Raw genomic sequence first — 18,499 nt, 5'->3', positions numbered from 1 at the left:
CATTGCAGCAGTTTTGCTGTTAATTTTCCTTCTTCAAAGTACTAAAAACAAGGGATTTTTGAGCTGGGGACCTAATCACAATACAAAATCAAGCCTTGTTTCCCAGTCCTTTCTTATATTTTTTTTCCTTTAAAGAAAGAAATCTGATCTGCTTTTCATTAAGAAAATAAAATGACCAGACTCATAAAGCTTGACCTTGGCTTGTAATCTGGTAGAACCCAGCTAAAGGAAACACTGACTGAAATAGAATGGACAACTTTCTTGAGTAAAGGTTTGTAGAATTGTACTTCTGGTTCACCGAGTTTCAGGCCAGAGCAAATTTTACGGCCAAGTTATAAATATTTGAAAAATGTGAAGCATAATGGAAATGCTGACACAACAGGCATAAGCAGCTCAGTGGTATAATCTGGCAGTGCTGTTTTGAAAATGGTTATATGATAATGTTATTCAGGCCTGGAGAATTTTTAGCTAAATGTATCAATATGAACCTAATTTAGTTAGACATTAATACAATCATTCACATTCAAAATCTATAGTACTCTGATGTATGGATCAAGACAGTTTCCTTCTCCCTGATTTATATCAATGAAATATATGTTAGAGTACACAATAAATAGGATGAGTATCAAATCACTAAGATGATGTTTTTTCAGTCTTCCGATCTCTATTTACTGAACAGTACCACAACAGCTACATCCTTTAGAGTGTTAATATGTAACCAGAACAAACAGAGAACATAGGAAATGTGGAGAAAAGTTAGATATATAAGCAAGAAAAAGTGAGTTATTGATTTTATTGACTGGTTTGTTAACTTCTGACATTGCAATAAAGCCTTATTTATTTGTATACAGAAGACTCAATTACATAGATACATATTATTTAAACAACTGGGTTACTTACAGGAGAATTGCAGTTTCATAAATAATATAGACTTGCATTTCTCAAGCTGATGTTTATCCATTGTTACCACTTAGGGAGTTGTGGTATCCACAAATGCTCTTTGGAGGAAAGTCATTAGAATAATGCTGCTGCTGTTGTAACTATACATGTCCAAGGTACACATTAGAACATACAAGCTGTGTTCTTCACAATGACTGAAATACAAATTATTGCATCCCGCTTTCTATGACTGGAGGAAGCAGGATGCTGGCAATACTTGCCACTCCAATTGACATGCCCCTTTGGTCCAGGATTTCTCTATGCTCTGACAGCCCAACAACACTCTGCATGTGGGATAAGAGGCGGTGAAGGTCCCACAGGAAATGGTTGGGCAGGAGCCTAAGTCTTCCTTTTGCCAGATTAACACTGATTTTTTTTTCCTTTATGACAACTGTAAGGAATAGACAGTGGATGTGTTTGCTATTTCAAACCAGCCCTGGCTATCTTCATAAGACAGCTTCTCTGGGCAGAGAAGCAACACAGCTGTGTTTGAAAGACATACATCTTGCGCTTGTAGAGCACCGTGTGAGCATAACTGTGTGTCTTCCGCACCAAGAGTGGCTTCTGCTTGTTCATTTGGGAGCATGGACAAAGAAGTTAAAATCTGTTTGTCTATATGTACCTTTAAATGTTATCTTTATATTTTGTAAATATAGCTAGGTTCTTCTAAAGGGCTGGATGGGTCTAAGTCAGATGCCCAGAATTATTACAGAACTCTGTAAGAGTTCCGAAACTATTTCAGAATTTTTTCTTTAAAAGAATCTTTTCAGAAAGAATCTTTCCTTAAAAAGCATTTTTAGAAGGAATCAGTGATTACTTTTTGCCCAACTCCAAATTATGTTTAGTAGGCATGTGCATGTAGTCTGACGTCTGACATAATCCTCAAAGTAAGTAATATGACAAATGGAAGCTGATGCTGGTTTTGTGTTGTTGTGAAATGGAGTTAGAATAATGACAGGACAATAATATAATAGAATTCTGCAAAGCCTTCACTTGACTTTAAGTGGAAGTAAAATCATGGAAATTAGGAGGACAATAAAATAATGCTTTGCAAAAAGGATAAAAAAATAGTGTTACCCAAGTCTATTAGTAACATAACATGCTATGAATGCCCTTAAATTAATAGCATATTTTACCAGTAGTTATTTTTCAGTTACTGTAATGCTGAAAAAATAAACAGAAAAATAATATAAAAAAATGAAATTGATTTAGGAAACTGATTTATTTAAATTATGTATCTATATTTAGAGAGGTATATGAATATATGTGAAGACAAGTATTCGCGTGGATTAGAAACATTTTATTCCATAAAATTTAATCCTGTTAGGATGTGCTGCAGTGCCCTATTTGAAGCAAGTTGCCTGCCCCTTGCTATTTTGGCAAAGCTAAGTCGTCTGGCTTCTTTTTGCTCTTTTGTTTCTTCATGGCATGTTGTTACAAAGAGGTCTTGTCATGACAAGACATTTCTAACAAAGAGATCTTTTAATGAAATTCAGCTGTCCTGGGATGTATGCATCGTACATGTAAAGTTTTTTTACCCTGTGCTATATTCTCAAACTTTTCCTAGGAAACTAATCCAGCACATTTATAATCCAGTGGGATTTTGACTCACATAAAGGCAAGATGAACATGTTACAGGAACAGTGTCCAAATGTTTGTCAACCACTTTGTTATTTCTATGAAGATCTATTTTGGAGTATATTCAATGTAGAAAAGATTATTTTAGTGGCTGCTGAAGAGTTTATTATCACTGATTGGCAAATAGCTCCTCAAAACGAGACACTATGATGATGTTGGCTACTAGTCTTTTTGCTGCCTTTTGGATCTTCAACTTTTGATCTATGGAGGAGGGAAGGACTGAAGGGGTGGGGAGGGGTACAAAGCAAGAGCTCTTGGTGTGTGGTGTAAACTTGGGTTAGTGATGGTTGGGCTTGACATACTTTGCAAGACCTGGTTGTAAAACTGAATGTTCTTTATGAACATAGATATAAAGTGGCAAAAGCTCCTGGCAAAATTGTAAATAGCCGCTACAACTGGTTTCAGACAATAATAAAGAGAAGGAAGTCAATTCAGTTCAGGATTTATGAGATCTGGAGGTGTGCATACCATAAGTTTCTGCAGCTTCCAGCCAACATTTTCATTTGAAATAATGTCTCACCCTGCTGAGCCACATCATGAGAACTTGCTGCAGATATCAAATGGTACCAGTTGCTTTTGGAAGGCTGTTGTATTTTTGTAGCTGGGACCCTCTGAAGATACCTGTGCAGCTAAATAGATTTATAATGAAGACCTACTAGTTTTGTGATGTAGTTGGATCTAGGAGTGTGAGATCTCCTGCATACAGAGTTGCTATCACTGTTAAGGTTTCCTTCTGAATCTCAACTGGACTTCTACACTCTGTGGGATGGCTCTTTCAAGAGTCTCAGTAAAGTCTGAACAGCTGAACAACCTGTAATGAGGCACTTGATGGAGCTGCCCCACAGGGCTGTGTAAAGACCACAGCAGAGAGTGGAAAAATTGTTAAAGACACTGCAGGGATGAAACCAGTGAACTCAGTAGCAATGATGATGAACTACTGTTGTTTTACCATACTTGCTGGTCAGATTGCTCCAGTAGAAGTTAGCATAATATTATGGGGTGCACTTTGCTGAACAGTGACTCTCCTGTGAGGTGCTTTTTACGAGGTCTAATTGAATACTTCCTTCCTTAACTGGAGGTTCTCCTCTCACCAAACTGGGTGATTTGAATTTTTAAACAGGTTCTCATCAGATTGATAAAATAATAGGTTCATCTGCTTCCCACCTTACAGCTTTTTCTTTCCAGTCCCTTGTCAAAGTTGTGAGTTGAATTACTGTCACTGGCTGCCTACCTGTGCCCTCTGTGGAAATTAGTCTATCAATGTGGCTTGTAAAAAGCAAAATATGTCAGACATACTATGCTTTTCTTCCACCCAGAAGCCTGAATTACTGTGCACTAGAGATCATCCACATGCCTGGCTTTCAGTAGGCTGTAGTGCCAGCAGCCAAACACATACTAAGTAACTGTGCAGGATTCCTCAGACAAACAGCATTATAAGATATCTTCATAGTCTGGCTTATTTGGGGGAAGGGTACAGAAGTCAGGTGGGGAGGATGAGTGTTGGCAAGTTGGGCTTTTGATGGAAAGCTTGCCCTCTTCCCTATTAGGAATGAAACCAATATGCATATTAAGCACTTTACAAAAACCCTAAAAATATCTAAGGTAGCTATAAAGATGGCAAACTGTAACAGTTGTTCCAAAATAGATGCTCTTTAATATGCTCACTCTTTGGCACTTAGTAAACTTCCAGGGGTGGAAAGAAAGGAAAGTTTAATTTAGAGAAGCCTCCTGGCCTTCTTAGCCAGTGATCAGCTGCCCAACATGAAATAATAACGCATTCAACTGTCCATCTTCTGGTAAGTCACCTTTATCATCCCTGCATTCACCAGCACTAGCCACAAACAGTGAGCATGAAATGTTGTAGGAATTCAGAGACTGATATGGTCTTTGTGACCTTAATATTTGGGCTAATGCAGACAGTATAGAAGGAACTAGAACTCTCAATATGAAGGGTCCAACTAATAAAAAATGTATGTACCACTAACAAGGGATTTTTATGCACTGTACTTTGTGGATGAAGAAAAGTAGAATGAGTCTATTTTGAATAAAAAACATACTTTTGCAATTATATCCCTTCATCTTTTCTGCAGTAACAACACTTCTTTTCTCACATGAAGTATTTGAAGTGGAAGAATATTGATATAGGCACCAATAAGAAAAAAAATTCACATATGGTAAAGAGAAAAAAGAAAAGATGAGACAATGAAAGAGGAGCAAAAATAAAGATGGGAAAGAAGAAAATTTAAGGCCCTTGGGAGAACTGAGATTTTGAGTTATTTGTGATTTTGTGCCTCGGTATGGTTGATTTTTTTTGGATGGTAATTATAACTTGTGGTTGCCCAGAAGAATTCCTCTGTAACACGAATCACTTTAATAGTCTGATTTTCATTATAAAGAGTCATGGAGTTTTAATGTTATCAGTCCTAATCCAGAAGGATGCAGGTGCATAAGTACAAACCAAGCTCTGTGCATAGGGGTAATGAGGACAGTGATTTCATCTACTGCATGTGCCTTGTGGGAGAAGATCCTTTAGGAGGAAATATCTCCAGGGACCAGGCAAAGACAGTATTCTATACTCTGCTGGCAGAATGACTTTGAGCTCTCCAGATGATTTTAGTAGCTTTGCAGTAGCAACTGCAAGGCAATTTCAGATAAGTATAAAACTGTGGTGTTTTACTTGCTTAAGTACTGAATGATACACTGAGTAAAGCAAATCTGCTCTATTCATATTGATGTCTAATTCAATGCATTTTCAATGCAGGATTTTTAGCTCTTCTGTATAGGATATTGCATTGACATATATGTCAATATGGTAAATCAATATACCATTCCCTTATCACACCACAAACATTTTCAAAGGTAAACTAGAAGGGCTTTGTACATAGGAAGGAGAAAATTAAGAATGAGAGCTATGTACGTTGACACAATCTGACATTGTAGAAGATGTGCACAGCATTTGTATGCTGTGCTGAAATGATTGAACAGTAAAATCATAACATCAACATTGCAATTTTATTAGGTTTCAGAGTTAACAAGTGCTAGTAGTAATTCTGCACACATCCAGAATTCTACACATTTGTTTGTGTCTCTTTCTGAGGGTGAAATTACTGCCTAAAAATAAAAAATTAAAATCTGAAGTACAAGTCAGCAGAAAAAGATTAATTGCTGAATCATCTGTGTGATAACCTGATACTTAGGGAAATTTTATACAATCCAAAGGAGTGAATTTTGTGCCACATCTTGGTCATGGACTGGAAAGAGACAACTGTCTAACAAACTAAATATTGAAGGTCTAAGCTTAAATTTATATCTTTCAGTGGGAGAATCATTATTCTAATATAATTTATGAGATTGATTTTCTTTGCTGAGATAGCAGGAATATCTCCTCTGAAAACCATAGGAAAATAGTAATGTAAAATGGAATCAGCATAAAATCTCAATTTTGTCTCCTGCAAGTATTGTAAAATTTAGGTGGTTTGTGAAATTTTGTGTAACAAACTGATTACTAAGGTTTTACAATGTGGTAGTTTGTGCATGCTTCCTCCTGACATGTCCAAACTCTGATGCAACAGGAAAATGAAAATAGTGAAATTAAGAGCCAAAATGTGGTGGTTTGTGGCAGAATGAAGAGGGAATGTTATATTTTTTTTTCATTATCAGTTGCATCTTTTTCTTTCAGCTATTAATTTTTTTTCAGCAAGATTGCTCTTAGTACAATTGCTGAGAGTTAAGGTTTCATTTAGTGAGGAGTTGAGTTGCTTTGATCAGAGATGATGGATTTTCCCATAACATACCTGATAATTTGAATCATATTAGTTGCTATTTAATTTCCTTAAAAAGTTAGGGTTTTTTTCTTGATTATGAGCTAAATGCAGCAATGTTTTGCTCAGATTGTTTAGTTTATTTTTTTTTTAGTTTTAAAGACGTAACACTTTTCTCACAGGCAGTATTTTTACTTTAATGATTTAATTCTTAAAGCTGTATCGTTAATGTGAGTTGTCTCAGTGAGTAAGAAAAAAGTCTACTCTTGATTTCTTATTGTTATGGTTACTGACAGATAAATAAAAATAATTTAATGTTGCATTGTGGAACTAGCTAAAGATTTAATATCAACTGTTGCTTGAAATGTGTTCTTTTATTAATGTTAATGCATTTGAAATATTTTCTGATATCTCAGAAGGATTTATATATTCTTTATATCACTGAAAATCTAGTATTATTGAATTTGATCCAGGCCATTTTTCAAAGCATTGAGTGGTAAGGAGAGGTGGTCCAGCATATCCCTAAATTTGATACAAATGTGAGACATATTGAATTCATTCATGAAGACCATGAGGAAGTTTTTCATATCCAGGTCATCTGCTGAGATTAGTGCTGTGCTTTGGTATGAGCATTGGCTTTGAGGGAGCTTTCGTGCAGAGTTTGAGAAGAGATGCCAGGGTGCACCATGGCTTTGAGCAGGCACAAGCACACACGTGCAGAAACGCCAGGGTGGAGCTGGATGTACCAGTTTAATGCACTCAATGCTGTGACGCTGTTCTGTACCATTTTTCAGTCAGCTGCAGGTTCCTTGCAAGCACCAGAGACCAGGTGAGACAAGGGCAGCTGGGCCAGGCATTGCATCCAAGTGAGGATGCTGGGGAGCACGTGCAGGGTCACCTTGTCAGAGCTGCTGTAGCCCTGGAGCAGCCAAGGAGCTGCAGAGCAGTTTTGTGTTTTGACTCATGCCTTCCTGAACAGTGGATCTAGAGCTGGGGAGATCAGCTAAACTGGGCTTATTTGAGAATCCATATTGGATTCTCTTTTCCCAATTTGCTGTAAAGTGGGGCATTGGAGCATTCTCACCTTCACAGGGCACTGGAAGACGCTAAGAACTGAGTTACCTGTTGTGTTGCTGAAAATGTGTAAGAAGCAAAATGGAAGCAAACTATGGAAAGCCTTTTATAACCAGTACATTTACAGTTGTAATTTTTTATGATGCTTGGTGGCCTTGAGACTTGGAATTTTTTTTCTTCTGATGTTTCTCTTGTTGTTGTTTTCTGTTTTCTAAACCAGATATTGTGCAACATGGTTTTTCACTTGGTTTGTGGATTTTTTTTCTCATTTTGATAAGGGGAGAAGAAGGTTGCCTTTGTTTTACTTAGCTTTATTTTAAATAATATTTCATTTTAAGAAGGCTCTTTTAGAGTGTTTACAGTGCACTTCAATTTTTTTTATTGTGTCATGCCCTTCCAGTCCCTTGGTGAGATGAGAGGTATGAATTATATAATTTATAATTAATTTATGATGAATCACATATGATGAATACTCCTTATTAAATATTAAAGCCTTGTCTACAGTCGTGGCAGTACTATGGCAATGGCACTCCTGTCTGTTCATATGGTACAATTGAGCAAGCTCAATGACTTAGGCTGTGTTGTCAGGACTCAGTCATTATAAGAGCCCTGCCTGGGCAAACAATGTTAAGGAGAATTGGTTCTCTTTTCAGAGCAGCAGCCCTGCTACTGCCTTCCCCCTGCCCCTTTTGCACCAGGAGTCGGGGTTGTAATGAGGGTAGAATTTCTGCAAAACACAGTTGCAAACAGAGAAGGTACTGCTGGTAGTTCCCCAGCTCCAAAGGGGTTGTTATAAGTCCTGGTTCCTTGCTGGCGGACTGGCTGAGCAGAGTTGGAGTTCAACCTAACAGGAGGTAACTGGGCCTGGATCAGACAAGTGGAAAATCTAGGCTAGATTTTGACAGTCCATTTCCATTAGTGAGGACTGGAATTTGGGCAAAGGGATAATTTACCTGCAGAGGTCGTTCCAGCATGTGGAATTAACCAACTCCCAAATAAACTCAGTAAAACATTGGCAAGAAACAGTGTAGGGGATTGTGTGCTGCCAGTTTAGGGCAGTTGGTCTTAATGAAGGCATTCTTCCAAATTCATAGTAATGAATCTCTGAAGCAGAATTAGTAGAGAAATCACAAATAGACAGAGCACCCCAACTCCTCTGAAATCAGGGGATTCCCCCCAGTCAGAAATAAAAGGCAGAAAAGAAAAACTAGCCTTCTAGCAATGTTTTGTGCTCTGCCTTGCCTTCTTCAGTGTTGACCTATGTGTGTCAGTGAACGCAGCATACAGCAAGGAAAAAATGCTGTCATTGTGTGATGCAACAGATATTGCCCTGAAATTCTTGCTTCCCTGTATTTAGTGCCAGCCCAGCAGGCAGATTTTCTTGTACATTTTCTTGACTCTTAAGTGTCTGTTATAGCAGGTAGATTAGAAGGGGCAGGAGAGATCTGAGAATTTCAGTCAGAGAATACAGGATTGATAATTTCATATAGGATGCCATGTAAGACCACATGAAAGTGTGTGCTCTGTTCTTGAGATGACTGCATCCTATGGGAACTGAATTAGGAGCAGCAGGAAGAGCATTTGAGCACTGAAATAAAAAAACCCAAAACAATCATCTGTGGTGTGACAGGAATGTAATCCTATGTGATTTCAGTTAGTACAATGAAAAAGGAAAGCAGTGTAATTAATTTTGGCTTGATGGTCCAATATAACCAACTTATGTTACATAAAGATTGTGTGATCAAATATTGAAAAATCATTATGGTACAGATAACAGAAATTGGTGGTTCTTTGGATGAGCACCATGGAAAAAAGAATACTATCAGACAGGCATATTACTTCAGAACTTCTTACATATTTTCTGAGAGCTCAAGGTATAAAAATTGCAATAAAATCTAATTCTAATGCCTTTGGTTTTGTTCTTTTCCCAAAGATTTCATTAGGTTATTTAATGATATGACATATTATCAGGAGCTTGTTTTAATATTGATTAAATCACACACATAGACAAAACTCACAGCCCTTAAAATTACATAAAACAAAATTGACTTCTAAGATTTGATCTTAATGGAGAGTGATATCTTCATTGGTATTGAGCCTTGGATCTAATGTCACTTTATAAATACAGCTGTGAAGATTAAAAAAGAAGGACCACAACAGTATGTGGAAATTACCAAAGGAAAAATTATGCTTAGGAACATAGCACTTTATTTTGTATAGGAGGACATAACACTGGGGAAACCCTGGTTTTGGTCTTAGGGTTGGCATCAGCACTAGAATTGCTCTGCATTTGAAAAAAAGAGTTTTCACTGAATTGCGCATATCTAGTTACATTTTTCTCTTTTCATTTAACTTGAATGAGTAAATTGCAGATAAAAAATTTAGTGACTGTGTCTCTTTTAGCATGTTACTAGGCAATTTTTTCAATCCTCACTGATTATAGTAGGTCAGCTTATTCTCATTATTAAACGACAATGGTCATTAAAACAGCAAACACATTTCTGTAGAATTCCCTTTATAAAATGTCAGCAAGTTTATATGTTTTATTAGTTCCAAAACAGATATTTCAATAGACCATTTGTAAGTATTCCCGGAGCAATGTCCATTTCTGAATTTTTAAGACCACACTAAGATATTACAAATTAATCAGATTTTCAGATTTCTGCATAATAAGTCTGCACATTTATTGTTTAATCCAATTCTAAAATGCTGTTATGATTGACAGCTTGCTGTAGAGATGGAAGTCAATTGAATAATATGTAGCAGTCAATTTTATTTGAACCTTAATGTGGTGAAGGTGGGTTTTTTTCCACATTTCCATTATTTATAAGTTGTTCCCCTTGGAGAATATATAAAAGAATTTGTTTTAAATGAGCTGATAATACCCTCTTTAAAATTTATGACAGAATCGTATCCTTTTTCCTAACAGTACAAGGGTGTGCCAAGAAACTGTTTCTGAATTATCTTGCTATTCATAGGACAAACATTAGAAAAGAGCATCTTGTTAAGGTTTACTCAGAATGGAATTTCAACCACTCATCAGAAAAAAAAAACCAAAACAGAAGATATACCAATCAGGAAACCTGATGCCTTTGCCAGGGATTTCTTTATAAGAGACTACAGTACTCTTGAAGCTACATGTGATACTTGCTGTCATTCTTACAACCTCAAAAATCAATGTGGGCCTGATCATCATCACTGAAAAGTTGGGAATCAGTTGAGCCCTTCACCCAGAGGAAATGGAGGATTGGGGTCTAGTTTTGAAAATATCTTGGTACTTTCTTACAACTGATAGGATGTTTTTAGTTTTCTTCCCCCCTTTCAAATCTGTATTGCAGATTTCAGCAAAATTTATCAGGGCTGGACTGTGTTCTATGCTTAGCAAGTCATTAGCACCCAGCATACATTTCGATTGTTGGATATTGATCGTCTCAATAAATGCTGGAAATCCTTGATTTTGCAGAATTTTGCTAATCCCCCACATACAATTTAAAAAACAAGCTGTCATATGAAAGCATACTAGTTTTCATAGTGTCTTTTTATTGTGCATAGTACAGCATTTGCTCCCTCAGTAACTGACAAAAGAAAATACTTTATTAAGATAGAAAGTAGATGTGACTTGATTACTTTTCAGATAATTTTTGCTTTCAGAAATTGCAATGGCTGATGCTCACCTAAGCGTAAAAAATGCAGTTCCTACACACACGGAGTGCTCATGTGCTGTATGTAAATTGATGTATAATGCAACCCACATTAGCTGGGTTGATGATAGCTTCAGTTTCACTGCTGTCAGATTTCTGTAACTCTTTGAATGAGCTGGCTGGTCTGAATGAACGTTAGCATAATTTATGCAGCTGATAAGCAATTTGAGTGCTTGAGTTATTGATAAAGCACTTTAACATATCATTTTCAGCTTCATGTTATGTGACATCAGAGTAGAAGGTAATGTGGCAGTCCCCAGGCTTGATATTAAAGTCAATCTGTTCTCTGAATTTCAGAGGCCAGAGGAAACACAGTGCTGCCTGATACAAGCCCAGCAGACCAGCACCAACCCAGTCAGTCCCATCCTGCATTCCCTGTTGGGCCTCAGGTCAGTATCTTTCCTTTTAACTAATTGAGATGTGCAATTTGGTGAACAATGAATAACTGTGACTGATCATCTTTGATATGTGTAATGTAGAAAATGTGAATCTCTTTGGCTGCGTTCAGTGGTACAAAAAGAGAATATGTATCATGTATATTTTGAAAGTCAAGTTTGGCAGGATTATATTTTGTTTGCTTTTCTAAAATAAAACCTAAGTTTTACATATTTAGGAAGTTAAAATATTGCAATTTCTTATGTGAATTACTTCTGAAATGAATATAATAATTTAATATTGAAAATCTGGTGCAATTTTAATGCAGAATTATTGTCTCTGACAGTTGTCTGTCACACAGAACTCCTGTATTAGTAAAGGTATTTCATTATCTTTTATATCAGATATTTATTTTCTTTAGAGCAAAGTGTAGACAAAGTAGTATTGCATTTTATAAGACTTTAAAATATTTCCTATCCTACATCACAAATTAATCCAAGTTCAGCTATACTCCAAGAAGACACTCAATATTCTTCCACTTTCCAGGACAGTCTTGGTCCACAAAGCTTCTGGTAGTTGTCACTAGTGTTTTCTGCTATTATCAATCAGTATACAACCAGGAATTTTTGGGAAATGTTGGCATTTAAGTACTTGTAGGCTAAGTTGAGTTATGTCTTCTTTTGCTCATAAATTATTTTTGGTGTATGTGTAATGAATTTTCCAGTCTAGATTCAGCTGGGATTGCTACTATGCTGTTTGACTGAGGCTTACAGTTTCAGACTGTCATAGTTGTCAAAGTTTTCTGTGTTGGTGAAAATGTATGCTTTAAGATACTGGAAGCAGTGCATGTCTGTAATGGAACACGAAAGGATCTCAAGCAAGAAGGTTGAAAGTGTGTAATACTGAGTCATACACACTGAAATAGGTTTGTACCTGTGGTTTCTTACAGCCACTACTGACAGCCCAACAGTTAGCCTCAGCAGTAGCAGGGGTGATGCCAGGAGGCACTCCAGCCCTGAATCAGCCAATCCTTATTCCTTTCAACATGGCTGGGCAGCTGGGGGGCCAACAAGGACTCGTCCTGACTCTACCTACAGCAAATCTCACCAACATCCAAGGACTGGTAGCAGCAGCTGCAGCAGGAGGCATCATGACTTTGCCATTGCAAAATCTACAAGGTAAGTCATGTTCATAATTTTTCCAACAGGTTCTCTAACATGTTTTATGCCCTGTCTTTCTTTAAATTGAGTTATATCTTTTTCAAATTAAATGTTGCTCTCCATGAATATTGAAAAGTAATACCTGGATTGTTTTTGAATGCTTGAGAGACACTTAAGGGCTATTTGCCTTTTTATAGAAACATGTTGGAGTTTGGGTCTTACATTCTGTGGGTCAGTAATGCAAACCACTTGAATGACTCATTAGGTTTTTCTGTCATCAATGATCAATGTTCTCTACTCACAGATCACTTGGAGATTTCAAGCTATAGAATAACAGAATCATAGAATATCAAAGGTTTGGAATGGACTTTAAGATCATCTAGTCCCAACACCACCTGCCATGGGCAGAGATACCTCCCCCTAAACCAGGTTTCTTGATGTCTTACCCAACTTGTCAAGGTTGGGACATCCCCAACCTCCTTTGGCACCCTATTCCACTGTCTTATCACCCTCCCAGCGAATTATTTTTTTCCTAATATCTAATCTAAATCTTCCCTCTTTCAACTTGTACCTATTATTCCTTGTCCTTCCTCTATAGATCCTGGTGAGGAGTCCCTCTCCAGCTTTCTTGTAGAACCCCTTCAGATACTGGAAATTTGCCATAAGGTCTCCATGTGATCTTCTCCAGGCTGAACAGCCCCTACTTTCTCAGCCTGTGTTCATAAGGAAGGTGCTCCAGTCCTCTTAAAAACTTCATGGTCCTCCCCTGAACTTGCTCCAACAGTTTCACATGTTTCTTATCTTGGGGACACCACAGCTGTGCATACTCCAGGTGGGATGACATGTGAGCAGAGGGGCAGAATCACCTCCTTTGACCTCCTGGCCATGCTCCTTGTGATGCAGCCCAGGACTTGAATGGCTTTCTGAGCTGTGAGCACACACAGCTGGCTCATGTTGAGTTTTTCATCACCTGTCAGCCCCAGGCCTTTCTTACCAGGGTTGCTCTGAATCATTTCTCTGCCCAAGCCATTGGTGTGTCTGGGATTGCAGCGACCCAGGTGCAGGACCTTGCACTTTGCTTTGTGGAATTTCATGAGGTTTGCTTCAGCCCACATCTCAAACTTGTCAAGGTCCCTCTGGGACCATTATTCCTTCCCTCCAAACAAGTTGACTGCAACACACAACTTGTTTCACCACTTTTGATTAAAGCAGCTGTATGATTAGAGGCAACTAAAAATACAGCATTGCATGAAAATATCTTTTTATATAATTTAAAATAAAATCAGAGTTTTCTCATCTGTCATCCATGCCCTAGATATATGTTTTTGTTCTTGCTGTGGGAGGTCTGCTTTATCAATAAGGCTCTGCCATCCTCTTTCAAGTTGTTGAGAGAGTTGCATGACTCCAAAGTAACTAGGAAAAAGTTAATCTCTGTATGTATCCTCTCTATTGTCTGAGCTGTACCATGCTTGCAATGGTTCTGCCCTGAGGAATCTCCTGCATTTTTCCTGTGGTCTAAAATCAGACTGAAAGGAGTTCTATAAGATCCCTTTTTTCCCCTGTTCAATCAGTGTGTCTGACACTGTTAGGAACAGTATTCAGTTCAAGTACATATGATATAAAATACAGATGTATTTATTTGCTATTCCTATGTTGATACTTCTCAGAATGCAGTTGCTTCTGAATAGGATGGAACAAAATATAGCAAGATTAAGTGTTAGCCAATATCTTACAACAGAATTGCGTAGTTTTAATGGATGAGGACAGTAAAGGAAGTGATAGTCCAGTGTGAAAGTGATGAAGGTGTGAACAGGAAGTGTAAAAAGGAAGCTTTAATTCGTTTTATTTTTTTATTTATTTATTTATTGTTATTTCTTTCCAATGTAAATGGTTCAAAACATTTTCCTCCAACATAATGGTAATTTAAAAAAATTATTCCTCTGCACTGTGCCCTAAATACCTTTTAGTCATTAAACTCTGGTGGCTGCTCATTACCAGATGCATTATTTGCGGCACCAGATGCTACAGGTGGTCAAACAGAGAAAACAAAGAGACAGCTCTTGTGTTGAACAAACTCCCTTACAAAGCACATGCATAGTACTCTCACCTGTTGGGAGCAACTACTTGCCTTTACCTTGTGCATGTTTTAAAGTTTAATGTCAACAGACCTCTCTTATCATAGTTGTAAATGGTTTTCACTTTAATGTTTAAAATAATGTCTCTCTCATACCATTAAGCTGCACCAAAGAACCTGTCATTCATAAATGATAGATGAAAAGGACACACTAATGCACAAATTTTGCTTGTTTAAAATTTGAGAGTGCATGTAAAGTAGGAATGGGAGATTAAAAAAATAATGCAAGAACAGGAGCGGGTAAAAGCAGATATAACAAAGTGAAGGGGAAGTAGCTTTTTAGCGTAGGTGGATGATGAAATCTTAATGAAGAAACAGGCATTATAAAAATGTATCCTTCCAGTCTGGAGTGCTCCAGGTTAGAGTTGCTGGGTATGTAGTATTATAAATAAACATAAGCCTGTGCAGTTCTTACGTCATTTATTCACCCCAGGTTGCAAAGCTGGAGGGTAGGGATTAAGCCAGGCAACCTTTGCTCTTTCGTTTAGCCATGGATGTCTAATTGCTAGCTAAAAGATGTAACTTTGCTGCCAAATAAATTTTGCAAGCAATGACCTTAGGAGATGAAAGGGTTTCCTTTATAATCTTTACAGGTAGATAGAAGCCTGGGATCAAATAGGGACTTGCAGGAGCAGCAGGTTCAGTTCCCTGTCTATGAACACAATCACACCCTCCATAATGTATCTGAAAGGAATAAATCTCATGAATTTATTTCGTTGTGTCACTGTTTGTTGTCTTCCCTACCTTTCCTTCCTGATCTTCCAAGCAAGTGCTACTGCCTGCCCTCAGTTTTCGGAAGTGAAACTTACACACAAGGCAGCAAAGTAACCTGGTCAAGATAGCTCCTACTTTCCTGAGTCATAGCTGAAAACTGCCATTGCTTGCTGTGTAGCCCACTGTCTAATGCATGCATGAATGAAGATAGGAATCAGGTGAGAGTGTTGTGTGGTATCATCAGTTCCACTGACTCTGACTGACTTCTGGTCTCCCTGGTTTTTGGGGGGTTTTCTTGGGTTTTTTTTTGGTGCTTTTTTTTTTGGTGCTTTTTTTTTTTTGTTTGTTTTTTGTTTGGTTTTTGTTGTTGTTTTTTGTGATTGGTTGAAAATAATCATAGAATGTGTGGTCTCTTTTGCAGACATTTTTATAGGTATACTCATAAAAGCCCATGCTTGAACACAGTTTGGTAATTCTTGCTCTTTTGGTGAAATCAGACACTTATCACCTGTTTCCATCTCTTAACCTCACTGTAGCATGGCCAACTTAGATAACGGGATGACATTTTCATGCTGTTTTCCAACCTGTCTTAATAATCCTGTTGTCACATCTGCTGTTCCTGAATTTTCAATGAGGTCAAGCATAGATGTCCACAGCTCCTGTGAGCTGGGTCTTCTACTGTCCTTCTTCTCTTGTAAGTAAACTTCTAAAACTCTTCAGTAAGTAAACTTCTGAAACTCTTCATGGCAAACTACCCCAGCTAGGCAACTCAAAAGATACCCTTAAAACATTTTGAATAATGTATGAATTCAGAAAAGGTCTGATCTGACAGAGTACTTGAATTCATACTGAATGTTGATCAAGGGAGTAATTCTACTATATTTTTTGTGTGCCACATGCATGTTTAAATGATTTTCTTCTGAGGAACTTTCAGGTCCTGTTCAGGGTGATAAGTATGAAATCTCTGAGTGCCTAGATAAAACAATGAAAATTCTTGTTTTTGAAAAGAGAAAAGAGTACTCAGTGATAGGAATCACAGAGAAGATATATTAAGTACATAAAATGAGAAATCAAGAGTTTATTTCAAAATGGAGCAATTAATGATTGCTCACACAGTATAACTTAGTGATAATCCTTATACTTCACTTGCCAGTTACTTATAAAAATATTTTTCTCCCAAATGTGTTTGTGTTAACTTGTTTGGTTGCTATATGGTCCTGATCCACCAATAAGTTGATAGGAATTTCATTGCTGTAAGGGAAAAGAGGTTTAGACAAAACCTCTTCCAAAATGTCTTTTCTTCTTCTTCTACATACTTGATTATTTTCTTTCTGTTCATTACAGCCTGGCATTTGCCATATACACTGCTGTACTGTATCAAATACATCCAGTGTAGGCAAACAGAAGGAACAGAAGTGAATGTGTAAATTCTTGCTGTGAAACTTAGGAAAATATGTTTTCCCTGGCTTCAGTAAGCAAATTTCATATGCACAACTAATATGCTAATAATACAATTCACTGAGATGGAAGAGGGTGGCAGAATAAAAGTATCTACCTTAGTAGAAACAGAAATCCCTGAAGAAATCCCTGAACATAACACCTGTGGAATTTTGAGTTTTCATCGACAGATCTTTGAAGAAAACAGTAAAATCAGCAACAATAACTTTTTAGTGTAATCCATTAAAAGCACTGAAGATAAAAGTTCAAAAACTATCCATAAAATATGTCATCCCAAGAAACTTACACACATGTTTTCCACTCATAATTTCTTAGAAATGGAATATAGGTGGAATATAGCCACGCTTTCCTAAAATTTTGCAGGTGTCACGACAATCATGACATTGTGAGAAGGGAAAAGTGAGGCAGGTGCTCCACAAGACAGTGTGTTTCCTCTCTTCTGCTCTTAGTTCATTGGTTCTTGGCCTGCCTTTATTGACTTAATGCAGAAAGTAGTCTGACAGCTTCCCTCTTAATCGTCCAAACTGGTGATTATAAGTTCTCATCTTCCTGTCTTCAGGAAACTTTTCTATGGGCTGAACAGTTTCAGTTTTTGTGTCTCTTTTGCCAGGTCAGATTTCTTTCATTTTTGGGAGGACTATGTTCTTTTTTTCTAAATTTAGTTGTCCTTCTCAAGAGACTCTCCAAGGGACTAGTAGCTGCTTAATCTCAGAGTATTCAGTAATGCCTGTGAGCTGATATTCATGAAAAGACATTCTCTCCTTAAGCCCATCTGATTTTTATGTTTCAGTGTAATATTTTTGTATACCTGAACAAGAAACCTTTTGGGTTCGGGAACTGAGTTTGTTCTGACTTGTTTTCTTTATGTTATTTTAACCCTGTGAATTTCCTGTTGACATAACTGAAAAATGGGAAGGCATTCCAGTCCTGGGGAGTTGTTAACCTCTGTCCTCTCTTTTTAGTCTCTTTTCCATGACAACCAAAGCAGTTTTAGCTAAAAGGTTAACATATTTTAGTTATTCTTTTAGTGTAGCATATGTGATTGAAATTAGAGAATGACAGTGTGCTGGTTTTGCATCACAGAAGTGATGTTTTGGGAGAGGCTGTTGGTAGTTTCCTCCGTGTCTGATGGGAAACCAATCTGTGGTTGGCTTTGGGGACTGACAAGCTATTGAACCACTGGAAAGCTGTACGCGCTTCTGAGAAAAACACATTAAAGATGAAAGAAAGTATTTTGCCTTTCTCCTAATCCTATCTCACAAGGAGAAATGAATAAGTACATTCTAATGAGTACACTAGTGATTGACCAACACTAAACACACCATAGGCAGTGGTTTTTGTCAGCTCTCTGCTGGGTGCTCACTCACCATGGATAACAGTCTGGAAGTCTCTCTGCAAAGGGCTGGTCCGAGTATATTTTATCACACAGCAATGGCACACCAGTGTTTTCGATAGATGTGCCAATACAGAGAGAGGATGACACTGGAAGCTTAAAAGAAATCAACAAGCTGGAGACTGTAACCTCATGGCGCTGAAACTTTCTGT

At 37.5% G+C, this 18,499-nt stretch overlaps 1 protein-coding gene across 6 annotated transcripts in view; it reads left to right on the top strand.

Annotated features, from left to right (window-relative positions):
* POU6F2 (POU class 6 homeobox 2) overlaps positions 1-18,499 on the top strand; it is a 313,133-nt gene that overhangs the window by 122,485 nt on the left and 172,149 nt on the right. For all 6 annotated transcript variants that reach the window (XM_074541631.1, XM_026793432.2, XM_014267044.3 and 3 more), the window contains exons 3-4: positions 11,411-11,502; positions 12,438-12,666. In XM_074541631.1, the coding sequence (XP_074397732.1) occupies positions 11,411-11,502; positions 12,438-12,666 (321 nt within the window). The remainder of the gene's footprint in view (positions 1-11,410; positions 11,503-12,437; positions 12,667-18,499) is intronic.

This window comes from Zonotrichia albicollis, chromosome 1 (assembly GCF_047830755.1).
Source record: "Zonotrichia albicollis isolate bZonAlb1 chromosome 1, bZonAlb1.hap1, whole genome shotgun sequence".
Classification (NCBI taxonomy): Eukaryota; Metazoa; Chordata; class Aves; order Passeriformes; family Passerellidae; genus Zonotrichia; species Zonotrichia albicollis.
Note: the sequence above shows the minus strand (reverse complement) of the source record. Positions and strands in the feature narration are given on the sequence as shown.